General features: G+C 56.0%; 3 protein-coding genes across 12 annotated transcripts; 1 reads left to right on the top strand and 2 right to left on the bottom strand.

Moving 5' to 3' along the window:
* Positions 1 to 652: 652 nt before the first annotated feature.
* Positions 653 to 14429, top strand: SRRT (serrate, RNA effector molecule). Of its 7 annotated transcripts, none has more exons than XM_032605390.1 (20): positions 653 to 924; positions 1195 to 1334; positions 6538 to 6666; positions 6928 to 7074; positions 7331 to 7519; positions 9368 to 9537; positions 9669 to 9853; positions 10040 to 10138; positions 10220 to 10337; positions 10534 to 10691; positions 11027 to 11088; positions 11201 to 11279; positions 11581 to 11769; positions 12117 to 12290; positions 12378 to 12531; positions 12687 to 12880; positions 13077 to 13233; positions 13805 to 13894; positions 14007 to 14133; positions 14235 to 14429. In XM_032605390.1, exons 2-20 carry the CDS (start codon positions 1213 to 1215, stop codon positions 14308 to 14310), a joined length of 2619 nt encoding a protein of 872 aa, XP_032461281.1. In that variant the 5' UTR covers positions 653 to 924; positions 1195 to 1212; the 3' UTR covers positions 14311 to 14429. The 7 variants fall into 7 exon arrangements, with proteins under 7 accessions (XP_032461281.1, XP_032461282.1, XP_032461283.1 ...); XM_032605391.1 differs by having other exon boundaries at positions 686 to 924; positions 12756 to 12880; positions 13793 to 13894; XM_032605392.1 differs by having other exon boundaries at positions 686 to 924; positions 13793 to 13894; positions 14291 to 14429.
* A 67-nt stretch (positions 14430 to 14496) lies between these two features.
* UFSP1 (UFM1 specific peptidase 1 (inactive)) lies at positions 14497 to 15492 on the bottom strand. Its single transcript, XM_032605399.1, has one exon. It carries the CDS (start codon positions 15052 to 15054, stop codon positions 14626 to 14628), a length of 429 nt encoding a protein of 142 aa, XP_032461290.1. The 5' UTR covers positions 15055 to 15492; the 3' UTR covers positions 14497 to 14625.
* Positions 15493 to 15737: 245 nt separating this feature from the next.
* ACHE (acetylcholinesterase (Cartwright blood group)) lies at positions 15738 to 21549 on the bottom strand. 4 transcript variants are annotated; one of them, XM_032605397.1, is made up of 5 exons: positions 21458 to 21549; positions 18785 to 19871; positions 17939 to 18423; positions 16978 to 17147; positions 15738 to 16086 (listed from the first exon to the last, which is right to left on the bottom strand). In XM_032605397.1, the coding sequence occupies exons 2-5, from the start codon at positions 19847 to 19849 to the stop codon at positions 15965 to 15967; spliced, it is 1842 nt and encodes a 613-aa protein (XP_032461288.1). In that variant the 5' UTR covers positions 19850 to 19871; positions 21458 to 21549; the 3' UTR covers positions 15738 to 15964. The 4 variants fall into 4 exon arrangements, with proteins under 4 accessions (XP_032461288.1, XP_032461289.1, XP_032461287.1 ...); XM_032605398.1 differs by having other exon boundaries at positions 15740 to 16086; positions 18785 to 19874; positions 21458 to 21544; XM_032605396.1 differs by having other exon boundaries at positions 15745 to 16865; positions 18785 to 19874; positions 21458 to 21544.
* Between the last annotated feature and the right edge of the window lie 5150 nt (positions 21550 to 26699).

Below are 26699 nucleotides of genomic sequence, written 5' to 3'. Positions count from 1 at the left end.
AGCATTTCCTATTCTAAGCAAGTCTTCACACTCAACTCACTGAACAAGGCGGGGGGGGGGGGGGGGGGGGGAGGCGGGGGGCGGTGCATTTAATCTGGGGCAACCCAGATCCTGCTTGGTGGTCAGGCCCTAAACCTATAACCGATCTCATCAAAGTACTGGTTGGGGTTTGCCACTTTTGCTTAAAGATGGGGTGCCTGTCTGGAAGAAGAGTAGGAACAATGGATTTTGCAGGTAGCACGTGCACCAACAAAGGCTGGTTCTCTGATGGGACCACAAAATGGTAGAAAATGCTTTAAAATGGTTGCCGTATCCGCTAAACGTCCTCACTCCCCAAACCCGCGCCCTGCGCAAGAAGGGGAACCACCCCCGATGAGGTCCGGAGGCTCCGTGATCACAGCTGGGGAGAAAGCGGCTGGACGCGAACTGTTTCAGACCCCGGGCACATCCGGGAAAGCGCGACCTTCGACCTCGGCGGGAGGAAACTTCCCCTCACGCCCTGAGGGTTCTATCTCCCTCCCGAAGCTACGCTTGGTCCCGCTCTGCTCCCGTAGTTCCTCTCGCCCGCAGTTCTCGTCCCGTAAAGAGCGCGAGACTTCCGGCTCCCCGCCCCTTCCCATCAGTCCCTGGTGCTCCCCGCCTTTGCTTCTTTGAGTTGGTTCCAGATCATGCTCGGCGGGTTGTAGTTTGTGAGCCGAGGCGCTGTTCTGCGAGTGACGCAGGCGCAGCTCGGGCGGCGCGAGCCGACCGCCCATCTTCTGCTGTCCCACTTTGTTCGCGTCTACTCGGCCCAGTCGCTGAGAGCCCTGTGTCTCCCTCTCACACTCGCAATCCCCGTCGCGCGCCCGAGGCAAGGGGCGGGCCCAGGTCACCGGGAGAATCTGCTGGCCTGAGCGAGAGACGAACGGCCACCACCGATCCTTGGTGGGGGAGGGGAGGGGCCTGGAGAGCCGGGCTGTGGCCGGCAGCTGGGACAGGGGCCTGCGGGTGGGCGGGGAGGTGGGCGTGGAGGCCCCTGGGGGAGAGTGGAGAGTCGGATCCCTACAGCTGCCGGGGCCGAGGGCTTAGGCTGGCGGGGACAGCGGAAGGTTGGCCTTTGCGGAGGGAGGCGGGCGTGCTGCTTCAGGGAGGGGGGGAATCGTTTGCTCCTGTCGTCATTGTTCAACACCCCGATTATTCCTGTCCGGGCTCCAGGCCCCTTCTTTCCGCGCCATGGGTGACAGTGATGACGAATATGATCGAAGGCGCAGGGACAAGTTTAGAAGAGAGCGCAGCGACTATGACCGTTCCCGGGAAAGAGATGAAAGACGTCGAGGGGATGATTGGAATGATCGGTAAGACACTGCTTTTTCTTAATTTCGTCCCCCGTCTTATTCTCTTGCATTCAAGTCTCGTTGCATTTCCCTTAAGGTTTTATTAGAGCGAACCATATGAAATCGCTCATACTTGACCGTTTCATGTGGTTCAGCCTGTTTGCTCTTGGCCAAGGAGCTAGCTGTGACTTGATTTTTGAAATGTCCAGCAGATCAAAGCAATAGAGGTAAGAGTTTAAGTATGAAAAACCAGTGTTTTTGTGTGTGTTTTATTGTTTGTAAATTATACCCCAAAAATGTTGATTCAAAAAAAGTAGTATTACGGAATTGACTTGACTGGAGAGGTTGTCAGACAAGTACCCTAGCAGGATATGTAAATTTCTTGTAATAGTCTAGCCTAAAAACTGAAAGAGTTCTTTGAATAGTGATGGTTGGGTTAATTGATTAGGTTTGACTCAGCTAGTGATTAGCTTTTTGGGATGTTCTTGAGTTAATTATAGTTGAGGTGTTTCTGTTAAGAAACAGCTGATAGGGGCTTCCCTGGTGGCACAGTGGTTGGGAATCCGCCTGCCAATGCAGGGGACATGGGTTCAAGCCCCGGTCCAGGAAGATCCCACATGCCGAGGAGCAACTAAGCCCATGCACCACAACTACTGAGCCTGCGCTCTAGAGGCCGCGAGCCACAACTACTGAGCCCGCGTGCCGCAACTACTGAAGCCCGAGCACCTAGAGCCCGTGCTACGCAACAAGAGAAGCCACCGTAATGAGAAGCCTGCGCAGTGCAACTAAAGAAAGCCTACGCGTAGCCACAAAGACCCAAAAATTAAATAAATAAATTTATTTAAAAAAAGAGAAACAGCTAATATTGAAAGGAACTGTGGAAGACTTTTATCTAAGGGACATCATAAATATCTAATCGGTGAGCTGATGGCGCAGGCTTGATTTGGAAACAGGTTATCAGGGAAAAAGTTTGAGGTGGCTTATTGCAATAGCATTTATTCATTCAGTGTTGTTTTGAAAAGTGAGTTCAGTAAATCGTTCGGTCAGTATACCTCTTCACTGTGGAGACTTTATGTGGCACTTTGTTTAGTATCTTCTAAGAATGTCAGATGACAACAAAAGGTGTTCTTAATTCTGAAGCTGGCTACGGTATAGTTATTGCCCTTAAGGAGTTTACAGTCTGGGGCTTGGAGTGTGGGGCAAAATGGCCTTGGGTGTATTTTGCAAATGAGTATATATGAGAGGTCATGATGAAGATGTGAAATGTTGAGGGAACAGATCTGAGGGAGGGGACAAGTGGTGGAGGCGTTGTAGGGGAGAGCGACAGGAAAGGGACACCTAGCAAGGCTTGGAAAGATGAGTGGGGATTCCTCAGACACAGGTGGAGTGTGCACCTTGGAGTTGGGGGCATAATGTTGTGCACAGAAAAAAGCACGTGTTCTAGTTTTTTTAGAGTAGTGGTTCTCAAAATCCCTAAGAGGTCTTTGAGCTTACAACTATTTCTTTTAAATTTATTTTGTTTATTTTTGGCTGCATTGGGTCTTTGTTGCTGCACACGGGCTTTCTCTAGTTGCGGCGAGCGGGGGCTATTCTTGGTTGCGGTGCGCAGGCTTCTCATTGTGGTGGCTTATCTTGTTGCGGAGCACGGGCTCTAGGCGTGCGGGCTTCAGTAGTTGTGGCACATGGGCTCAGTAGTTATGGCTTGCGGGCTCTAGAGCGCAGGCTCAGTAGTTGTGGAGCACGGACTTAGTTGCTCTGCAGCATGTGGGATCTTCCCGGACCAGGGCTCGAACCCGTGTCCCCTGCATTGGCAGGCGGATTCTTAACCACTGCGCCACCAGGGAAGCCCCTAAGCTTACAACTATTTTTTATTTTCTTTTTAATTTTTATTATTTTTAAAAAATTCTTTTTCATTATGGTGTATTGCAGAATAGTGAATATAGTTCCCTGTGCTATACAGTAGGACCTTGTTGTTTATCCATTCTATAGAAAATAGTTTGCATCTGCTAAGCCAAACTCCCACCGCATTCCTCCCTACCCCTCGGCAACCACAAGTCTCTTCTCTATGAGTCTGTTTCTGTTTTATAACAGTTCATTTGTGTCATAGTTTAGATTCCATGTATAAGTGGTATCATATGGTATTTATCTTTCTCTTTCTGACTTACTTGACTTAGTATGATAACCTCTAGGTCCATCCATGTTGTTACAAATGGCATTATCTCATTCTTTTTCATGGCTAAGTAGTATTCCATTGCATATATTTACCACATCTTGTTTATTCATTCATTTGTTGGTGGACATTTAGGTTGTTTCCATGTCTTGGCTATTGTGAATAGTGCTGCTATGAACATAGGAGTGCATGTATCTTTTTGAATTATAGTTTTGTCCAGATACATGCCCAGGAGTGGGATTGCTGCATCATACGGCAACTATTTTTAGTTTTTTGAGGACTCTCCATTACTGTTCTCCACAGTGGCTGCGCCAACTTACCTTCCCACCAACAGTGTAGGAGGGTCCCCTTTTCTCCACACCCTCTCCAGCATTTGTTGTTAGCTTACAGCTATTTTCATAGTAATATTAAGATAGATAGTCTTGTTGTTTTCACTGTACTGACATTTGGTACTGTAGCAGTGGTGGGTAAAACTGCTGCTGCCTTAGCGCAAATCAAGGCAGTGGCACCAGACAGTTAAAAAAAAAGTTTCATTTCATGTCATGAATGAAGCAATAAGAATTTTAAACTTTATTAAATTGGATTCTTGACTACGTGTTGTTTTCTTTTTAAGTTAATTAATTGAGTTTTGGCTGCATTGGGTCTTCACTGCTGCGTGTGGGCTTTCTCAGGTTGCGGAGAGCGAGGGCTACTCTTCGTGGCGGTGCGCGTGCTTCTAATTGTGGTGGCTTCTCGTTGCGGAGCACGGGCTCAAGGCACGCAGGCTTCAGTAGCTGTGGTGTGTGGGCTCAGTAGTTGTGGCTCGAGGGCTCTAGAGCGCAGGCTCAGTAGTTGTGGCGCACGGGCTTAGCTGCTCCGCGACATGTGGGATCTTCCTGGACCAGGGCTTGAACCCGTGTCCCCTGCATCGGCAGGCAGGTTCTTAACCACTGCGCCACCAGGGAAGGCTGACTATATGGTTTTCAATACATGTGATGATAGGAAGGATGCATAAAGGACTTCTGCATGTAGTGTGGTGGTTACCTTGAGGAGGAGTATTTGTGGGATTGAGTTGTGAGCTGAACTAACAGTCCTCATCTTCCCCCACCCCCCACTTCAGGTTTGTTACCTGAATAGAAAGCTATCAAACAGTGCTTATTCATATCTGGGTATTTGGTAGACATTTTGAAAAAAGAGAACTTGTTACTTTAAGGAAAATTGTCAGTTTTGTTGCCAGTGGGGAAGTGGAACTTCCCAGTGTAAACTAAAATTTTGGAAAACTTGTATCTACCAGTGTCAGCTTGACAGCTTCCTATTACTTTAAAGACTTTTCTGGTGAGATAGGGAGTGATACTAATGATTATGATATTTTGATACTGTGTAACGAGATGTGTGAAGATCTTTTCAAAGAGCAAGGTAGAATAATGAATTTTAATATAGAGTACAAAATGTTCATTGATTTAGTTTCAGATTCAACATTGCAGCTAGTCTTTAAGAAGCTATCTCTTGCCAAGTTTTGGGTAGTATCAAAAGCAAAGAATATCCCCAGCTATCTGAAAAGGTTATTAAAGTGTTCCCTTTTCCAACTACATATCACTGTGAGGCCAGATCTTCTTATTTTTCAACCAAACAGCGTATCATAATAGGTTGAATGGAGAAGTATATACTATGAGAATCCAGCTGCCTCTATTAAGCCAGACCTTGAAAAGATTTGTAAATGAAATAACAATGCAACTTTTCTCACTAAATTTTTTTGTAAAATAGCCATTTTTTATAAAAATGTATAAGTGGGTAGTTTGTGTTATTATATAACTTCAAAATTATTAGGTATTTTTTTTTGTTCTAATTATGAATACAGTTAAGTATTGAGAGATCTCATGCACATAAGCAAAAGCTCTTCAATCTTCAGTAATTTTTAAGAGTGTAAAGGGGGTCCCAAGACTGAACAGTTTGAAAACCACTGGGTTATAGCAGAGGATTTTCTTTTTTATTCTATTAGATGGAGATGGGGTTGGCTGGTAACGGGTAGAGAACCTGGAATGACAGCCAGGAACCAAGGTTTTTTTTTTTTTTTGTTTTTGTTTTTAATAAATTTTATTTATTTATTTTTGGCTGCGTTGGGTCTTTGTTGCTACATGTGGGCTTCTCTAGTTGTGGCGAGCGGGGGCTACTCTTCATTGCGTTGCGCAGGCTTCTCGTTGCGGTGGCTTCTCTTGTTGCGGAGCACGGTCTCTAGGCACACGGGCTTCAGTAGTTGTGGCTCGTGGGCTCTAGAACACAGGCTCAGTAGTTGTGACACATGGCCTTAGTTGCTCCGTGGCATGTGGGATCTTCCTGGACCAGGGCTCAAACCCCTGTCCCCTGCATTGGCAGGCATATTCTTAACCACTGTGCCACCAGGGAAGCCAGGAACCAAGGTTTTGAATTGTATTTTGTACTGGCATTTAAGCAAGGGCATGGCATGGTTGGATTTGTGTTTGAGAAAGATCACTTTGACCTTGGAGTGGAGGAAGGGGAGAGACCAGAGGTAGGGAAGACAAACCAAGGCTGCACTTAAAGGAGAAATGGCCAGAACCAGGGCACGTGGACTAGGGCAGAGTTTGTGGGGATGGCACGGAAAAGGACAGCTTTCATTTGAGGCAGAGGATTAACAAGCCAGTAACAAATTAGTGGTGAGGGTGACACTTGATAACTGGATACCTGGCGATAATGTTGGTGCAACTGAGAGTGGGAAACAGGAGAGGGGAAGCAAGTTTGGGCCCATAGTGATAGAAATAATAGGCTCGATTCTGACATGTTGATTTTGAGGTGATAGTGGTCGTCTAGGAGGGGTTGTTGATGTTGGTCTGAAGCTCAGGAAAAAGGCCAGGCTGGAGGAGTTGGCAGGCCATCAGTTTGTGGGGAATGGCTGAAGTGATGGAAGTAGACAAGAGTTTTTTTCCTCTTAGAGGGAAGTTTTATAATTTCAGGCTTTTAGTCTCGTGTCTCAAATACGATGGGAAGGGCCTGTCCAAGAGTGTGATCTTGGGATATCCAACTGTGTCTTTATTTACTGCTACTTGTTCTTATCTCCAGAGAGTGGGACCGTGGCCGGGAGCGCCGCAGTCGGGGTGAATATCGTGACTATGACAGGAATCGGCGAGAGCGCTTCTCTCCTCCCCGACACGAGCTCAGCCCCCCGCAGAAGCGCATGAGGCGAGACTGGTGAGATGGCCACGGTTTCTCTGTCTTCTCTTCTCAGCCTCAGTTCTGCCTGGGCCTCAGCTGTCTTCCCTCACTTCTGCTGAGAACTTTCTTGGTCATTTCCTTTTCTCAGAGCTCCCATAAACCCATCTTTTTTGGTTCCTCTAAACCCTTGGGTGAGAGACCACGTGGCAGGTGTGCCCCTCCCTCTGTCCCATCTGCCTTTGCGCTCAGGAGACGTGATGGCCTTCTCTGTCTGACTTTTGTGTCCCCCGCCCTCAGGGATGAGCACAGCTCTGACCCATACCACAGTGGCTATGAGATGCCCTATGCTGGGGGGGGTGGGGGCCCAGCTTACGGCCCCCCTCAGCCCTGGGTTCATCCAGACGTCCACATCATGCAGCACCATGTCCTGCCTATCCAGGCCAGGTAAAGACCTGCGGTTCTGGGGTTCTTGGGAGAAGGGAGTCGGTAGGCCTGGGGGTGGATTGGGGCTGCTGAAGACCACGGCTGGAGCCAGGAGAAGTGCGTCAGGCACACTGGCGTGCCCGTGGGGGTGGCCGCAGCTGGCGCGTGGGGTCATGTTCCTGGTGGGCGAAGGAAGGGGGCAGCTGGCTACCTCGGCCCGCCATCCCCCCACCCTCTTCCCCTACAACCAAGACTTCCTGACGGGGCCCCCCCTCAGGCTGGGCAGCATAGCAGAGATCGACTTGGGTGTGCCGCCACCTGTGATGAAGACCTTCAAGGAGTTTCTCCTGTCTTTGGATGACTCTGTGGATGAGACAGAGGCAGTTAAGCGCTATAACGACTACAAGCTGGATTTCCGGAGGCAGCAGATGCAGGATTTCTTCCTGGCTCATAAAGATGAGGAGTGGTGAGTGCCCCTCCTCTCCTGCTGTCTTTTCCCTGGCATGTTTCCCCTGGCCCCGCCAGCGGAGCCTGCAGCCCTGTCCTCTTCCCATTTTCCCCAATCCAGAACTTCCTGGGGGTGGGGGATGGGAAGCGTCACAGCACTGGCTGATGGGTTCTCCTCCTCACTTCCACGTCCACCACAGCCCCCACGCCATCTCCCTTCCCCACTGTCCTCAGTGAGTGAGACGCCTCCAGGCAGCTGGCCAGAGCCACCTGTTCCCTTGGGGCAGCAAACAGACTGCTTCCCACTCGCTGATACTGGGTCATTGTCATCCCTGATCGCCGGGACCCTGTGTGGCTATGGCATCCTCCCAAAAGCAACGAGTGAATCCAGACAAGAAAAGCAAAGATCTCAGTGTCGTTTGACAGAAAAAGAATTTTAATTTTTTTCCTTTTGTGGATGTTTTGATTTTAATCAACCATCTTTTCCCCCCTTCCTGCTCCTCCTCCTCCTCATCCTCTTTCTGCTCCTCCTCCTTGAAAAGAGCCAGAACTGGGAACTACACCCGCTCATCGACGGAGCTCGGAGCAAACCCACCTCCACCCCCACCATACCCAGCCCATACATGAGCCCCTGGGCTGACGGCGCTGCCCCGGCCAGGCAGACAGGCAGGGCACCGCTGTGCACAATGCAGCGGTCTAGCTCAGTGTGATTGCTCAGGCAGCTAGACAGTCAGGGCCGCCACCGCGGAGTCCGCGGGGGTGGGGCATCCGGGCCGGGCGCCCCAGCCAGGAGCCAGCCGGTGGCCCACCAGCCAGCATGGGCCCTGGGCGCGGCTAGTTAAATCTTGAGCTCTGTTTGACCAAGCGGCCAAGGTAAAGATCCTGGAGGTGACGCCTGCGGCTTTCCTTTCCTCTTACGCTCAACTCGTGGTTCTGTTCTGTCACCGTCTCCTCTTTCTTCCTAATCTGTGTCTTTGTCTCACTCTCTCGTGACCCTTTCCTTCTTTCTCCGTCATTGTTCTTGCTCCTGCCTAACGCTTCTTTCTACTGTTTTTTTTTCCTCCCCCTAGTCTGTTTGGTCTTTAGTTTTCCTTTTTGTTTTTGACTTCTGGGACTTCCTCTCACTTTCTCCTTTCTTTTTTGCATAGCCTGATTTCTTCTGTCCCTCCCCCCGACTCCTGCCCCCCTGCCCAGGGTCCTAATTTAAGTGTTTCCTTTTTCATGATCTATCCTAACCCCCCACCCTGTCCTCTCTCGATCCCTGTGGGCAGTACCTGAGGTTATAAGGGCACTTCAGTTTCTCCCTTTGCTCTTCCCCTGTCCCTTCACCATCTGCTTATCTTCCCAAGGGGGGAGAAAGTTATCCTGCCTTTTTTGGCTTTTCCTTTCTGGTGATTTCAGGTTTCCCTGTCTTCCACCAAGGGATGGAGGGAGCTGGTGGGAGCAATCCTTTTAATGACTCTAGTTTGGGGTTGGCAAGGAGAGGGAGGTTCTTTGGGGCCTACTATTTCCTTAGCGTTCCTCTGGGAAGCTTTGGGAAACTACACTTTTTAAAATTTGTGTTTCCCAGATGCTCAGGGCAGTCAGTCTGCCTCCAGCCCTGGCTCCCCCTGTAGTCATGCTCTTTCCAGATCCAGAGCTCTTAGTTCCTGGCTCTTCCCTAGATCTTCTCAGAGCATAACCTCTGGTTCCTTTTGGGGGGATTGGGTGGTTCTAGTGCACCCCTCTCCCCTCATCTCTGCTTTTATGATCTTTTGTGGGTGTGAGAGGATGGGGGCTTTCCCCTGATTTTCCTGGGCCCCTCCCCATGTCCTGGCTCTGGCCTCCAGTGACGGTTTGGCCTCTTCCCTCCCCACTTCCTTCTCAGGTTTCGGTCTAAGTACCACCCAGATGAGGTGGGGAAGCGTCGGCAGGAGGCCCGGGGGGCCCTGCAAAACCGACTGAGGGTATTCCTGTCCCTCATGGAGAGCGGCTGGTTTGATAATCTTCTGCTGGACATAGACAAAGCTGATGCCATTGTCAAGATGCTGGATGCAGGTGGGTGGATTGGGAGGGGTGGGATTGTCTGGTCACCAAGGCCTTGGTTGAAAATGGAAATAGATGGACAGAAAGCCAGAGGCTGAAGGCCAGGGCCCTTGGATGGTGACCTCTGCTCCCTTTGTTGGTAGCTGTGATTAAGATGGAAGGAGGTACAGAGAATGACCTACGCATCCTGGAGCAGGAGGAGGAGGAGGAACAGGCAGGGAAGCCCGGGGAGCCCAGCAAGAAAGAGGAAGGCCGGGTTGGACCAGGCCCGGGCGATGGAGAACGCAAGACCAATGAGAAGGATGACAAGAAAGAGGACGGCAAACAGGTCTGAGTGCCGGGGCTTCTGGGTGCTGCCTGTGCCGCCTGGGCAGGAGAATGGGGCTGCCTCGGGGGTTGTGTCTCGGGTGGGGGAGAGGCGAACTTGTGGGCTCAGCTGTGGAGGGTGGGCGGGGCCCTCTGACAAAGGCTGAAGGGGAGACCAACATCCCTGGTGATTTGTCTCTACCTGTAGGCCGAAAACGACAGTTCTAGTGATGACAAAACCAAGAAATCCGAGGGTGATGGGGACAAGGAAGAGAAGAAAGAAGACTCTGAGAAAGAAGCCAAAAAGGTGGGCTCTCCTTTGCACAGGGTCGGTGTCGGGGCTGGGTCCTGGTACCTGACTCATCTCCCCTTGCTGTGGCTCTTACAGAGCAGCAAGAAGCGGAATAGGAAGCATAGTGGTGATGACAGCTTTGACGAAGGCAGTGTGTCCGAGTCGGAGTCGGAGTCGGAGAGTGGCCAGGCCGAGGAGGAGAAGGAGGAGGCTGGTAGGTTTTATTTTCTTTGCTTCTAGTCCAGTCTCTTCATACGGACCGGTGTGGCGGGGGGAGGTGAGAGGTTGGTGAAATTGATGGGAGGGTGGCCTTTTGGGAGGGACTGGTGCGGGGAGATTTGACAGCTTCTCTATCCTCCCCTCCTCAACTGACAATAAGTTTTCACCAACTCCCACCACTTCCTGCATAGAGGAAGCACTCAAGGAAAAGGAGAAGCCCAAGGAAGAAGAGCGGGAGAAGCCCAAGGACGCTCCTGGGCTGGAGTGTAAACCCCGGCCGCTGCATAAGACTTGCTCGCTCTTCATGCGCAACATTGCGCCCAACATCTCCCGGGCTGAGATCATTTCTGTGAGCGGGGAAGAATGGCACTGGGGCAGGGATGACGCCCAGGCTCCATTGCTTCGGGTGGGGCGACAGCGAGAAGATAACCTGGCACTGCTTCTGACCTACATCTCTGTTTCTCTGATGGGGAGGCCCCCTTCCCATGGGCCCATGCCCTTCACAGAGGCTGGCCCTGGTTGCATGGTTTGCTTTCAAGTGCTGTTATTCTTAAGCCCTTAATTGTTTCTTCCTAGTCCAAGGAAGGATGAAAAGGCAGTTCCCCAGGGTTCTGAGGACATGGGGATTGGAGGAAGAAGTGAATCCTTGAATCACAAGTGGGGCTTCTGTTTCTGCTTTTCCAGCTTTGTAAAAGATACCCCGGCTTTATGCGCGTGGCATTATCGGAGCCCCAGCCCGAGAGGAGGTAGGGAATGGAGGGAGGTGTGACCCTGGATACCTTGGGGAAAAGGTGCAGGGGAAGATTGGTGGCCAACATCACGTCCATCCCAGGATTATGCTGACGTTTTCTTGTTTAGGTTTTTCCGTCGTGGCTGGGTGACCTTTGACCGCAGCGTTAACATTAAAGAGATCTGTTGGAACCTGCAGAATATCCGAGTGAGTCCTGGGAGTGGGGCTGTTGAGGGAGAGAAGGCGGGGCTCCCCCTGCTCCACACAGTCTCTGATCCCTTCGTTCATTGGTGGCTTCATCCACCTGCTCCTTATTTCGTCCGTTCAGTCTGCTCACGTGAATTGTGTGCAGTTGTCTCTCGGTTTGGCTCTGAGACTGTTCCCGTGAACAAGGCACCCCTGGCCCCTGTCCTTAGGGAGCTCAGTCGGATCGCTAGCGTGCTCGGTCGGGCCAGTCTGTGAGTGGCTCTTCTTCGGCAAGTGTTGGTGAGCCTTCTGTTCCCTCCAGCTCCGGGAGTGTGAGCTGAGCCCTGGCGTGAACAGAGACCTGACGCGCCGCGTCCGCAACGTCAACGGCATCACCCAGCACAAGCAGATAGTGCGCAACGACATCAAGCTGGCGGCCAAGCTGATCCATACGCTGGATGACAGGACCCAGCTCTGGGCCTCTGAGCCTGGGACGCCTCCTCTGCCAACGGTTAGTGACTCCTCGTGGAACTTGTTAAAGAGCCGCTGGTTCCCCCTCATCTGCTGTGGGCACCTCTGGCCTTAACTGGTCTGTAGCACTGACCCCCTTGTACCCACCCCCGTATTTGCCCCTCTCCTCCTGAGCAGCATCTCCAGCTTCCAACAAAACAGACTGGTATTGGTGATTATTTATTGCCTAGGTCAGAACACATACACAAATTAAGACAAATAATGAGGCAAATGTAACAGCCCAGCCAAGCCCTGAACTCCTTTCTGCCCCACATTGCCTTTTCGAATGAGAAGGTTCCTAGGCTACCCTGAGGAGTTTTGTCTGCTCTGCCTCTCCCACCCTACCAGAGTCTGCCCTCGCAGAACCCCATCTTGAAGAATATCACCGACTACCTGATTGAGGAAGTGAGCGCCGAGGAGGAGGAGCTGCTGGGGAGCAGTGGGGGGGCCCCTCCTGAGGAGCCTCCTAAGGAAGGGAACCCTGCCGAGATCAACGTGGAGCGGGACGAGAAGCTGATCAAGGTGCCAGTGGGCGCAGAGGGTGTGGGGCATGGGAGAGCCTGGCTTGGGGCGGTAAATGGGGAACTCTCAGCTTCTCATTTCTCTTAGGTTTTGGACAAACTCCTCCTTTATTTGCGCATCGTGCATTCCCTGGATTATTATAACACGTGCGAGTACCCCAATGAGGACGAGATGCCCAACCGCTGTGGCATCATCCATGTTCGGGGGCCCATGCCGCCCAACCGCATCAGTCATGGAGAAGGTGACCTCCCAGCTTTCCCACTCCTGGTTTCCTTCTCTCCCAGCTGCCTCTGGCCTTAGTTCTGCTCTGGTAGCAATGCTCTGCCACCCTCTCCTCTAATCCCCGCCTCCGGGCTCCCTTCTCCAACCTGCTCTCCGTCTGTTCCAAAACCACAGTGCTAGAATGGCAGAAGACATTTGAGGAGAAGCTGACTCCACTGCTGAGTGTGCGGGAATCTCTTTCAGAGGAAGAGGCCCAGAAGATGGGTCGCAAAGACCCTGAGCAGGAAGTGGAAAAGTTTGTGACCTCCAACACCCAGGAACTGGGCAAGGATAAGTGGCTGTGCCCTCTCAGTGGCAAGAAATTCAAGGTCTGGGATGTTAGACATTTGTGTGTTAGGACTGTGGGAGGACAGGGTTCAGCCGGGAAGCCTCCTCAGAGCCTGGGGAGGAACTGCTCATTGGGATGAGACAGAGGGGAGGTGGAGTGTCCTTGCAGGTTGGGTCTGGGGAGCTAGGGAACCCTCATTGCTGACTCAGTTCTCACCCCCTCCTCTGTTCACCCAGGGCCCTGAGTTTGTACGCAAACATATCTTCAACAAGCATGCAGAGAAAATTGAGGAAGTAAAGAAGGAGGTTGCATTTTTTAACAACTTTCTCACTGATGCCAAGCGACCAGCTCTGCCTGAGATAAAGCCAGCTCAGCCACCTGGCCCTGCCCAGAGTAAGATACGATCCATGAGGGTCTGCCCCATTCCCTCTCCCTTGACTGTTCAAAGACTCCTGGTTTTATTTATTTATTTATTTTTGGCTGCGTTGGGTCTCCGTCGCTGTGCGCGGGCTTTCTCTAGTTGCGGCGAGCGGGGACTACTCTTTGTTGCGGTGCGTGGGCTTCTCATTCATTGCGGTGGCTTCTTTTGTTGTGGAGCACGGGCTCTAGGCACGCGGGCTTCAGTAGTTGTGGCTTGCGAGCTCTGTAGAGCGCAGGCTCGGTAGTTGTGGCGCACAGGCTTAGTTGCTCCGAGGCGTGTGGGATCTTCCAGGACCAGGGCTCGAACCCGTGTCCCCTGCATTGGCAGGCGGATTCTTAACCACTGCACCACCACGGAAGCCCCTCCTGGTTCTCTTTAACTTGTTGTATCCTGAGAAGTTTCTACCCCACTCTCAGGCCATATTACTAAAAAGCCAGCTGTCCATCTCCCGCCACTGCCCCGCCCCACCCACCCCCCACCCCCACCCCCCACCCCCACCCCCCGCAGTAATTCATGTCCCTGTCCGTATTGTACTCCCCCCAGGTCTGACCCCGGGACTCCCCTACCCACACCAGACTCCCCAGGGCCTGATGCCCTATGGTCAGCCCCGGCCCCCCATCTTGGGCTATGGAGGTAAGTGTAAGAGGGAGTTGAAAGGACCTGGACTGGGGCTGGGAGAAAGAAAACTTAGCTAGGATGTAGTTGAGGTCACAGTTTTTCAACTCAACACTGATCTTTTTCATAGCTGGTGCTGTTCGCCCTGCAGTGCCCACAGGAGGGCCTCCATATCCCCATGCTCCCTATGGTGCTGGCCGAGGGAACTATGATGCCTTCCGAGGCCAGGGAGGTTATCCTGGGAAACCCCGAAACAGGTGAGACTGGGCTAAGATGTCTAAGTTTTCTTGGCCCTCTTCAAACTCCCTTTCAGGGACCCTCAAATCTCACCCCCTCTTACCTCTCTCTAATCTCACAGGATGGTCCGTGGAGACCCACGGGCCATTGTGGAATACCGTGACCTGGATGCTCCAGATGATGTGGATTTCTTTTGAGTCATATACGTTTCCTTGCTCCTGGTTATCACCTATACTTGTGACTGCCTTGTCCCATCCAGCTCCGAGAAGTTTTTGTACGTTCAGCCCTACTGCCAATAAAAACACTTGCGTGGTGACTCCTGGCTTAATGTATATATGTAATATACTTCCCCAGATGCTCCCAAAAATTAGCTGGGGCCATGGTTGGCTGGGCCTTGCCACTTTATTGACACCAAAGATCCCAGGCTCTGCTGGGGCTTCCTGAGGGTCTGACATCAGGCAGCCTCTGCCTTTGAGATGGGTTAGATCAACGGGTATGGCGCTAGAGAAGCCTCAGTCCAGGGTGGGCAGCTGCTTTTTTGAGTTACAGCTGGTCAAGCACAGGTTGTAGAAGGAGTTGGGGTCAAAGGCTGTGCTCACCTCTCGCCAGCCCACCCAGCCAGCAGCCTGTAGTTCACTGGGGTTTTTCGGGGCACCCCAGCAGTGAGGGTCCAATACCAGGACGTAGGCTTCCGTGCCTGGCCCCAGGCACACTCCCAGCAAGGCCTTCGACCGGGCATCCGCATCCCCTCCAACCATTACAGGTCCCCCGCCCCCTGCGAAGTGGGAATAAAGCCTCTCCAATTCCCCCTGAAGCCCTGCTCCACGGGGCACGTGACATAGGCGCCCTTGGGGACCCCCGAAGTGGTCAAGGCAGAGGCTGGCCTCTACACAGCCGATCCAGCTCCGAGAGCCCCGGAACCCGGGGGGCTTGTCGCCCATGTCCTCCAGGGCCGCCTGCACTGCAGCCAGTTCGGGTACGCCCGCCGGCCGGCCCTCTGGCCACGAGCACAGCGTTTGCAGAGTGCGGTAGCCGCAGCCCCAGCCCCGGTCGTCCACGCCGTCGCAGCCGTAATGATAGTAAATGTAATGGCCCGAGAGGAGGGCCAGGCGAGCGCGGCCGCCACCGCGGCCGGGCGGGGCCAGGCCCAGGTGGACGTCCTTCAGCGGCTCCAGGGCGGTGGGCGGGAGCGGCGGTCGCCGGGCCGGGCAGATCCGTTCTCCAGGCGGCGCGGAGCGAACTCCAGGGAGAACTCCGCGCTCTAGCGCTTCCTCTCGGCCCCGAGTCTTGGGCTAACTGCGGGCGTACAGTCCCTGGGGTCGCTCTCGCCTGGCCCCAGGCTTAATCGCGTGGCGCGCCCCGCGGCAACCACCACCAAGCCGCCGCGCGGGGCTCCCACAATGCACCGCCGCGTCCGCGCCGCCGTCCTCACTGCGCAGGCGTGAGCTCCACCTCGCCGGGCGGAATGTACTCGCCGCAGCGGCGGGGGCGTGGCGCGGGCGCCCATCACCCCACCCCTCAGATCCGCTCTTCCCGCCGGCTTTAGCAGCCATCCCTCCATTCACTCAATCCCAGTGGTTGAGGCATTCTGCCCGGACCCTGGCTCCCCAGGCGCGCACACTCCTGTGGCTGTAACAGTTTATTGGCAGCCCAGAGGGGCGAAGGCACCGCGGGGGAGGGGGCTCGGCCCGAGGCATGCAGAGGGCGGGGAGCCCCAGGGGAAAGTCGGGGGTGGGTGGGCAGGGTCTAGGGATCCTCTGTGTTATATCCCAACCCTTAAATAAATAGTATATACAGCTGAGGGGCCGGGCGGAGCGGGCAGGGCAGCGGGACGAGGGGGTCCCTCCTGGGTCACAGGTCTGAGCAGCGATCCTGCTTGCTGTAATGGTCAAACTGGTTCTTCCAGTGCACCATGTAGGAGCTCCAGCGGTGGAACTCAGCCTTCCACTGGCGCTCAGCCTCGTCCAGCGTGTCTGCGGCCAGGGTGCCCGGCAAGTGGGTGGGGGGGAGGACATGGGGAAGGACGGGAACGGACATGGAGGGGGGCGTGAGTTCAGGGAGGGCACGCGGAGAATGTAGGAGACCACGTTGGGTGGTGGAAAGAGGATCAGGAGAACACGCAACAGACGGAAGACCAGGGGAAGGACGAGGGTAGAGGCGGGGCCAGAGAAGGATGGCGGGAAGGAGGAGGGAGGGGGAGAAAATGACCGGAAGACGGGGACAGAAGGGATCAGAGGAGGAGGATCCGTGGGTTGGTGGGGAAAAGAGAAGAGACAGAAATGGTTGGCGGTTATAGCCCCACTGGGGGGTGCTATCTAGCCCTAGGGCCTCCCTCCCACCCCAACACCAAGCTCAGGCTCCAAATAATAATTTTATAAAAAAAGAAAATTGGCTTTTTCATTTCCATTTAAACAATAAAGGCGTGTGGATCCCTGAGATGGGTCGTAGGTGTCCTCCCACCCCACCCCACCCCCCTGCCCCCAGCCCTGTCCAGTTTGAGCTTCTCGGTTTGAGGAGGCAGGGGGCGCTGGGTCGGAGATCCCTGAGTGGAACCCTTCCCCACAGTCAGACCACTCATTAGAGGAGGGGCCCCCTGAGGCCGGAGGGGGAAGAGGCCGTGGTCACAGCCGCAGGAGCCGGGAGAGGAGGAGGAAGAGGAGGAGGAGGAGGAGGGACAGGGGGAGGCCGGGCCTGGGCCTCGGGGCAGCCTCCCCGTGGTCGGGGCCTGAGCAGGTGCAGGGGACCTCCGAGGCTGGGGGGAGAAGAGAGGGGTTACACCCGGCCGGCTCCCAGTTCCCTCTCTCTCTCCGCGCCCCTTTTCTCCCCCGCCTCCTCCCAGCCCCTGCCCGCTGGCCCCTGCGTACCGGTGGCGCTGAGCAATTTGGGTAGGAAGCGGTTCCAGAAGGCGCAGGCCTGGGCGCGCAGCCCCCGCCGCACCTCTAGTGGCCGCAGGTTCAGGCTCACGTACTGCTGCGCTCCCGCCGTGTATGGTGGCCACTGCGGGGCTTTGGGGTCTCGGGGGTCATTGGGGTCCCTGCGGAAGGAAAGGGAAAGCTCAGCCCCTGGGGGCTGGGGAATGGAGATGGAGAGTAGGAGGAGGCAGGCTGCTTCCTGACCCATGCCGTTCCCTCTTAGGCTCCAGGGAGAGCCCCGTCTCCTCCCTCCCACATTCTCCTTCATCCTTTCTCTTTTCCAATATGCTCCATACTCCAGAGTCTTCCCCTTCCTCCTGCCCTCCCTCTTTCTGTTGTTCCTCTTTTTATTCCCCTCAATTTTTCTGCTCCATCTTTGTTTCTCCCATTTAAAAAATTGCTATGACTTCCTGAGCCCTTACTATATACTCAGGCCCAGTCCTATCTCTACAAACATCATGTTTACTTCTGCGGACACCCATGTGATGGGATATTTATGGTCCCCTTCTTCAGACAGGTAAACTGTGTGCGTGTGTGTGCATTCATGTGTGTCACAGCTAAAAAAATCATCACTGGTCCAATTGATCCAGTTCTACAATCCACACTCCTAACTGCTCTGGTAACTCCTTTGTCTGTCTCTCCTTGTCTGTCTCTTCTCTTCTCTTTGCCTCCCTCAGCTCTGTCCTTGTCTCATCAGGATCTGCCACCTTGCCTTCCTCCCTCCTTCCCTTCTCTTGGGGTCTCCTTTGTCATTTTCTCTCTCCCCCTTTGTCTCCTTTCCTTTGTGAACTCGCCCCCCGCCTCCCCTCCCCCCCCCGCCCTTTCTGCTTGTCTCCCTCCCTCTCTGTCTGTTCCCCCCCCGCCCCTTGCCTCCCTGGCTCCTGGAGGCCCTCCTCCCCTCAGCCCCGCTGACCCTGTGCGGGCGAAGTTGGCCCAGTATCTCATCAGTCGTTGGGCAAAGGTTCTCTCCTCGACAGTGTAATTTAGCGAGGGTTCCAGGGGGAGCCCGAAGATAAACTCGATCTCGTAGCCGTGGGGCACCCCCATCCAGAGGGGCCAGGAGAGCGTGGATGCACGGTGTTCAAAGATGTAGGCATAGACGCGAGCGCCTTGGGCAGCCAGTCGCCCAGCCAGCTGGGCTACGGGGCACACGACGTTGTGGTCGCCCACCACATCACTCATGGCCTCCCTCAGGCGCGCCGGGTCCTCAGGGTGCAGCCAGTCTGTGTAATGCAGGACCACAGCCTCGGCAGCCAGGTCACTTGCCTGGGGGACCCCGACCCGCACCCCGGCCAGGAACTGGGCCCGGCTGATGAGAGACTCGTTGTCTTTGCTGAAGCCTGGGGCCCCGTAAACCAGAAAATAGGATCCCTCATCCTTCACCACACCCACCAGCACCTGAGGGGACAGGACGGAGGGATGGGGGGAGGGGAAGCACAGACAGACAGGCAGACAGAAACAGATGGACAAAGAGCCAGAGAGGTGAACAGTTATAGACCCAGGACCAGGGAGGAAGAGAGTTCGAGATTGGGGAAGGGAAAGAGAGAAAGAGAAAATACACCCACATTTCCTTTCCTCTCTGTCCCACTGACCACCCTGGGATTGAGCCCTCAGGGGAGAGGAGCGGGCCATGGGGCCCAGAAGCCTGGGCCTTTGGGAGTGGGTTTTGAGGAGCCCTCATGCCTGGGTCCCCACGGGGAGGGGCAGGTGAAGAACAGGCCTAGAGGAAGCAGCTCCACCCCCTCCAGCCACTAGTCACCTGCAGGCCATGGAAGTCTCCAGCATTGATGAGGGCTTCGGGCGTGTCACTGAGGAAGTCTCCATCCACCACAGGCACGAAGGAGAAGCGGAAGACGCTTTCCTGAGGCAGCACGTGCCACTCGTGGTCCACCAGATCCTGAGACGGCCGCGTCCGCAGGCAGGCCACCAGGTCTGTGTCATTGCCACCAGCCCCACCAGGCGGACAGCCCACGAGGCGGGCCAGCAGCGTGGCCCTGCGGCGGGCCTCTCCCACACCCACTGTGGCCCAGGGCCCATTGGGTGCCCCGCTCTGCAGCACGGCCCTGTGGAACAGGCCCCGGCTGGGTGGGGACAGCAGGTGCATGCCCACGGAGGCGGCACCTGCGCTTTCCCCAAACAGAGTCACTGACGTTGGATCCCCTCCGAAGGCTGCTACATTCTCCTGCACCCACTGCAGTGCCAGCCTCTGATCCAGTAGACCCACATTGCCTGGGGCCTCCCGGCTCCCCGGCAGGGCCAAGAAGCCAAAGGCTCCCACCCGGTAGTTCATGGACACCAGCACAGTCCCCTCGGCCTGGGCCAGGAAGCGACCATCATACACGTCCAGGGAGGAGGCCCCGCTGTAGAAGCCACCCCCGTAGATCCAGATGAGGACAGGGGTGGGGGACGCAGGCCGGGGGTACGGTGTCCACACATTGAGGTAGAGGCAGTCCTCGCTCAGCTCACGGTTGGGGTTCCACATCTCGGTGCCCTCAAAGCCGGGGTACAAGGTGTCTACATATTGGTAGCAGACTCTTTGGAAGGCTGTGGCATTCAGCACCCCTGGCCAGGGCCGCTTGGGCTCTGGTGGCAGAAAGCGACGGGGGCCCACAGGTGGCTCTGCGAAGGGGATGCCCAGAAAAGCAGAGACAGGGCCCCCAGGGGCCATTAGGCGGAGGCCCCGTAGCCGGCCCCCACGCACCGTCACCAGCAGCTCTGGGTCCTCTGAGCCCTCAGCCTCTGCCCCTCCTCCCAGGAGGAAGAGGAGGAGAAGGAGCGGGGAAGCCAGGGAGGGCGTGTGCAGGGGACACCATGGGGGCCTCATGGCTGCCAGGGCAGGCAGGCGTCTGCTGGGAGAAAGAAAGGCAGAGGGTGAAGGTTCAAAGCTGCCAGGAGGGAGAAGATGATTAGGTAACACTCTTGCCCAGGGGTTATCACTGAGCTGCAGAGGAGGTGGGGCAGGTTGGCAGAAAGGAGAGAAATGGAGGGAGGGAGGGAGACAGGCAGAGACAAGGACACAGACAGGGAGATGCAAGAGGGGACAGAGGTCAGGCACACACACATACACCCAGACGGACAAATGCAGGGAACAGAGACAGACCTGCAAAGCAATACCCTCCCCTGCCCCGCAGAAGACCCACCGCCCTCACTTCCTTCCCCCAGCTGGGTGGACTGCCTTGGGCCCAGTTCGAGCAGTGCGGGGCACCAGCACCAGAGGCCGAAGGCCACGCACAGTCCCGACAGAGGCGGGGCCCTCACTGACGGGAGGCGCCGACGGGGGAGCTTGAGGTGGCGTGAAGGCTCAGCCTCTCATGCAGTTGGCCAGGGCCGTACCCTGGGGGGGTGTGGGTTGGGCATTCAGGGTGTGGGAGTCGCAGTTCCCAGGGTACCCCAAATCCTGCCTACTCCACACCCTGCCCCACCCAGCCCCGCCTCATCCACTGTCTGACACAGCGCGTTGGTACCCGCGAATGCCCGTCAACTGCGCACCCCCCTCGCCTAGCCTCAGCCAACAGGCTCTCTAGCCCTGGCCCCACAGGACTCGAGTCCCCCATCCATCCGATGCTGCGGTGCACGCTGCCGCCAGCGGGGGGCAGTAAAGACCGAGAAAAGGACGGCGCTCCCCGCCCCGAGTCCAGGAGACGGGAACTTGGGGCGGGGGTCTGGGGGCTCGCGGGCATTGCCGAGGGGTCTGAAGGGCGAGGCGGGACGCCTGCGTTCTCGGAGCTCCGGAGATCCCCGGCTGCAGGGGCAGGGGCGCTATTTTGGGGCAGCAGCTGCTACGGTTCCGGCATCTCCAGCCAAGGGATCAAAATTCCCCGGGTCGGAACTCCCCCCTCTCCCGCCGGTCACCCCTCACCCAGCCCTCGCCGCCCTGAGCTGGGGTGGTGGTGATGGAGATTAACTAGGAAACCCGAGTGGGGCTAATTATAACTCGGGGCTTCCGCTAAGCCTCCCCTTCCCCTAAAATAGAGACGGAGTCCCCGCGGGAGGGGGACGCCTGGGCCTGGGAGGGGGCTTCGGCTGGGAGCTGCGCAGGGGCGCTGGGGTCGCGGGATCCCGGAGGGCCCAGCCGGGCTCCAGGAACCTGCGCAGCTTGGATTCCGCCCCCAAGCAGGAGGCATCTTCCAGTGGCCCCAGACTTGGGGGCGAGCAGGGGCAGCGGCGCTCGGGGGTCCCCACAGGAATTCGAGAGCAGAGGCGGCAGCTGGCCCTGCGGGATGCTGTCTCCCGCGCGGGCAATCGTTAAGTATGCGGCGGTGAGGGAAGAGTTAAGGGTGAGTGTGGGGCGTCGGGGGGCGTCGCTGGGCAGGCCCCGGGGCGCGGTGGGCGTCCTGTTTGGGAGCCTGGGTCCCTCGGGGCGCGCACCGTTCCCGGGATGAGGAATGGGCCGCGGGCCGGAGGAGGGTCCTGGGCGGGGCGGGAGACTCACCTGAGGCGGCCGGGCCGGGCCGCGCCGGGAGCTGGAGGCGGCCGATGTTCCCCAGCGCAGGCTGAGCCGACTCTGACAGCCGCCGCCTCCGGCCCCCCGCACACACCCCCTCCGGGCCGCTCGGCGCCCCCGCCCGCCCCCGCCCACTGTCTCCGCCCCCGCCCCTCCCCGCCTCCCCGGGCTGCCACCTCCTCTCCCTCTCCCTCTCTCGGAGCCCAGACCCAGAGACCCCGGGGCCCAGACGCACTCCAGTGACAGACGCCGACAGACGGACAGACACGCAGTGACAGACACGACAGAAAGACCCTCAGCGGCGGAGCAGACACCCACAGGGACAGACAGAAGGACAGAAGCCCGCGGAGACAGACACATGCAGACGGACAGTCTCATGCAGTGACAGCCAGAGACAAACGCAGTGACCGACATTCACAGACGGACGGACACACTTGGACACATTGACAAGTCGGGGCTGGGGGCCGAATAAATGAGCGTCCCTGGCCACGACAGAGCAGGGGTGGCATGGGAGGACCGGTACGTGAAAATGCGGTTGAGGACCCCCTCAGGGGCCCGAGTGGCACCGGTGGAGAAAAGGTGACACCTGTGAGAATGAGGATGTGAACATGAGATCACGAGGGGACACGAAGGGGACCCCCAAAGAGGGAGGAGACCCCCGGGGGGAGGGAGAGGTGACTCCGGGACACCAGACAGGGAAGGCCAACGTGGTGGCACGCGCGAGGCTGCGGGGTGAGGCCGCCGCCGCAGTGGAAACTTCCGGAACCCCCGCGGGTGGGTGTGCGCCGGTTCCCTGACGGGTGACCTCGGACTCCTCGTCACCAGGATCCGGTCGGGGCATGACATCACCACGCCAGGCTCTCATTGGCCGCCGCGGCCGGCCGGTGGGAGCGGCCTGGTCTGGGCTCGCGCAGCCTGGTCGGAAGGCCCTGGGCCGCACGGACCCCCAGGTCCCGCCCTGAGGGGGTCACCCATGAGGACGGTGCGGCCACGGCGGCGTCCCCGCGCGCGAAGTGAGGTGGAAAAAAATGGGTCTTGGTGTGCCCGCTCTAGCTCGCCGCGCGTAAGCGCCTTCCTCTCCCGGGGTAGCTAGCTCTGGAGCTCGCTACCCGCTCACTGCGTGGGAGACCGCCCGGCGCGGGCGAGCGTCGGGGTGTGCGTGCGTGCGAGCGCGCGGCGGTGCGGGGCGATGCGTGGGGCGGGCGCGTGCGCGCACGCTCACTCGGCCGCCGAGCGCCCCGCAGCGTCCGACGAGGCCGTCCGCCGCCGCTAGGGGCCGGGTGGCACCGGGTCTTGGGGTCTCGCGAGGACCGCGGGATCCGCGGGAATCCAGAGACGTGCCAGGCCCTGGGCCGCTTGGTCTCGGCTCTATAAGATGGGCGACCCCCCTCCAGCCTACCCAACCGTCCCGCGGGAGCCGGCCCGCGCTGGGTCCACTCTCCGCTTTCGGGCGGCGGCCGCCAGGTGGCGCCGAAGGCAGCCGCTCCAGCCTTGGAAACTGGGATGGCCCATTAAAGGTCTTGGGGGTGATGGGGGCTTGCCTCCTTGTCACTCTCCTGAACGGGCTGTGCCACGCGGTCGCCTCACCTGACTTCTGTAGTCATGAAGTCCTAGGCCCGGGCCACGGAGATAGCGAGGTCAGGGACAGCTTATAGCCTGGGGTTGTCATGAACTAGTGATAGCTTAGAAGGTGAAAAGACGGCATGTTCTAGGAGTTGGCTCAGCAGAGACCTCCTCGGAGAGGTGAGTGCTGGCTCCTGCGCTTGGAAATGGCATCAGTGGGGCAGTACCTGTGGGGGAATCCATGGCAGGTAAGGGCAAGGCTGGTTGTGGAGATTTCCTTTTTTTTTTTTTTTTTCCTTTTTTTTTAAATTTAATTTAATTTAGTTTTTTATGCAGCAGGTTCTTATTATCTGTTTTATACATGTTGGTGTATACATGTCAATCCCAATCTCTCAGTTCATCCCCCCACCCCCACCCCCGCTTTCCTCCCTTGGTGTCTGTACATTTGTTCTCTACATCTGTGTCTCTGTGCCTTGCAAACTTGTTCATCTGTACCTTTTTTCTAGATTTGTGGAGTCTTCTGAAGCCAGTCAGAACTTTGTTTTGGCGGGGGTGGGGTGGAGTGGAGCTGGGGGTGGAATATGGAAGGTCGGCCAGTAGGAGAGGGAAGGGGAAGTTGTGCATGAAGACGCTTCAGATTCTGGGGCAGAAAGGGGATGCAGCCAGTTATGTCAATACCCTTCTCCGCCTTCCACAGGCATGGGGAAGGCAGGGGCAGGGCTGCACTAGGGAGATGGGAGGAAGGGCAGGCAGGCCTGGTAGGGGGTTAGGTTGGGATCTGAGGAGGGTATTCTGATCTTGGAGCCCCTACTGTGCTTCCCCAGGCCCTGGGTCAGGGAGGGGTCAGTTGAATGTCCAGCCAGAAGAATCTGCAAGTCTGCGTGGAGTCCTAGGGCATGCAGGCCCTGTGCCTGCTCGGGAGGTGCTGCAGAAGGAGGCCAGGGCTCTGCAGCCGCACACAGCTCTGGGAGATGCGCCGAGGAGACACGGTGTGTCCTCAGCTGGCAGTTTGTCCCAGGATTGTGAGCATGGAGGAGATCATGCAGATTGTGTCCGCATCTCAGAGAGTTTTAAAATTAGCAGCTGACCACTGGAGAGAGCCAAGATAAAGGATGCAGGTGTTGGGAGATCCACAGGGCATTGGAGCAAGCCCTGGACTGGGTTCTCAGTGTTCTGCTGACGGGCAGGGAGACCTCTGGAGGGGCCACACTCCTTGTCTGGGCCTCTGTTTCCTGACATATAAAAAGGTGGGGCTTCCCTGGTGGTGCAGTGGTTGGGAGTCCGCCTGCCAATGCAGGGGACACGGGTTCGTGCCCCGGTCTGGGAGGATCCCGCATGCCGCGGAGCGGCTGGGCCCGTGAGCCTGCTGAGCCTGCGCGTCCGGAGCCTGTGCTCCGCAATGGGAGAGGGCACAGCAGTGAGAGGCCCATGAACCGCGCAAAAAAAAAAAAAAAAAAAAAGGTGGATTGGACTTGAGTATATGTCAGAATCATGGGGCTATTTAGGGGGCTGATCCATCTGGTATTGAGGGGAGTTCTTAAGTCTGTGTTTTTAACAGGTCGTCAGGGCAGTCCCATGAGGGTGGTCTGAGGACTACATGAGGAGAAATGCTGGACGAGTTGCCCTCACAGTCAGGCCAAACTAACCTCCTCTGGATCAACAGGCTGTGTGGGTCAGCAGGAGGTGCTGTGGGCAGTCAGCGGATACAAGAACTAACAGGGACGCTTCTGGCCACCAAGGGAGATGGACAGGGACTTGAACTCGTTCTTTAAAATGGATAGAACTTCCAGGAACAATTCCTCTTTTTACCTTTAGCCTCTCTCCAACCTTTGTCAACACAGGGACCTCACCTGTCTAGCCGTGACACCTGTCCCTACATAGTCCAACATGTTAACCTCCCCAATGTCCTCTGTGACCCCACCCTACACAGCTGCCACTACAGAGATATCCTTGATCCATTTCTTCCTTCACCATGTCTGTTTATCCAGTAATCAATCTGACTTCTATCACCAATGCTGCCAATTCTATTGATACTTTCCTTGCATCTCTGTCTCCCACCTTTGTTAACACGGGGAACCCCTACTTCCGTTACAGTCCTTGCCTACCTCTGCCAACAAAAAGGATTCTTATCTCCTCTGTTTATTCAGTTCAGCTATGTGAGACAGAAAACCACACAGTAATGGCTTGAATGAAATGTAATGGAAATGTATTTCTCTCTTAGATAAAAGGGACCCATAAGTAGGCCATGCAGGGTTGGCAGGGTGCCCTTGATATCGGGGACCTGGTTCCTTTACAGAGAATTTTGTTACTTAACTGTCTTCAGTATGTAGCTTCCACTAATATGGTTGCTGGAGCCTCAGCCATCACATCTACATTCCCAGCCAGCAGGAAGGAGGAAGGACTGAAGAAGGGCATCGCTCCTCCCTTTAAGGACATTTCTTGGAAATCACAGACACAGCACTTCAGTTTCTATCCCACTGGTCAGAACTTAATCCTAAGGTCATAACTGGCTATACAGGAAGTTCAGAGATACAGTTTTTGTTCTGGATGACAGGTTACTCATCTAAACCTTGGCTGTCCTAATACTAAGGAAGAAGGTGGGGCAGATACTGGGGATAGCAGACGTTTGCCAAACCGCCTGAAGGCTTCCTTTGCCTTGTCAGTGCAAGACTGAAACACACTTCTAAAATGTTTCAATTCAGGGATGATGTCCCCCACCCCGGTACCCGCCTTCCCCGCTCCTTTTTTTTCTTTTTCTTTTTTCCGGCCGCACCCTGCGGCTTGCGGTATCTTAGTTCGCCAACCAGGGATTGAACCCCGGGCTCACCGCAGTGAAAGCGCGGAGTCCTAAGCACTGGACCGCCAGGGAATCCCGCCCACCCCCTTTCTTTCGTGAACGTCCCCACCCTGCGATTTCTGTGACTTGGGACCTCTGCTGTCCCCAGCTGCTTCTCCACGGACACGCACTGGTTCTCGGGCGCTGCGAGGTGGTCATCCGCTGGAGGGCGCTGGGCGTGGGCCTGGCCGGGCCCCGGCTCTGCCGCGGCAGGTAGCGCCGAGCGTCTCCGTCGCGCGCGCTCCCGGAGGAGGGACCGACTAGGCGGGGGCCAGTGAGCGCGCTGGGGGTGGAAGGGTGAGGGCTGCAAAGGGTTTCCAGACGCGGCGCTCCCACCGGGGTCCTCCCATCACCCCCGTGCTCATAGCGAGTCAGGGGCGCTGGTTCAGGCCAAGGATATTCTGCAGGACTGCCCCCACCTAGGGCTAGAGGGCGCCTGATGTGACCTCTGCTACAATGCACGTTAAGCCAGGTTGTTGATCTGCAGAGTTGGGAGCCTGAGCCATGCGAGAGGCTTTCCTCCCCTCTCCCCACCCCTCCCTGTGACCCCTCCTGAAGGTTGGCCTAACATTCATACTTGATCCGAGTTTCATCATTTCATATGATTCCTCCTTGGACTCATCCATCCATCCTGTTTTTACCTTTCCCCTCTTTTGCTAGTTTTGAGTATTTCACACATTTTTAAGCCAGTCTCTGGATAGTCTAATTTTATTTTCACAGTTCTGTTAACTATTTAACCAGTTCACAGTTTTTCCCATGCAGTTCATCAAACATCCTTTATTTTCTCCCCTTTTCTAGCTGAGGACAGGGTGGAGCGGGGGTTTCATATCC

The sequence above is a fragment of the Phocoena sinus genome, chromosome 15 (genome assembly GCF_008692025.1).
Source record: "Phocoena sinus isolate mPhoSin1 chromosome 15, mPhoSin1.pri, whole genome shotgun sequence".
Taxonomy (NCBI): Eukaryota; Metazoa; Chordata; class Mammalia; order Artiodactyla; family Phocoenidae; genus Phocoena; species Phocoena sinus.
Note: the sequence above shows the minus strand (reverse complement) of the source record. Positions and strands in the feature narration are given on the sequence as shown.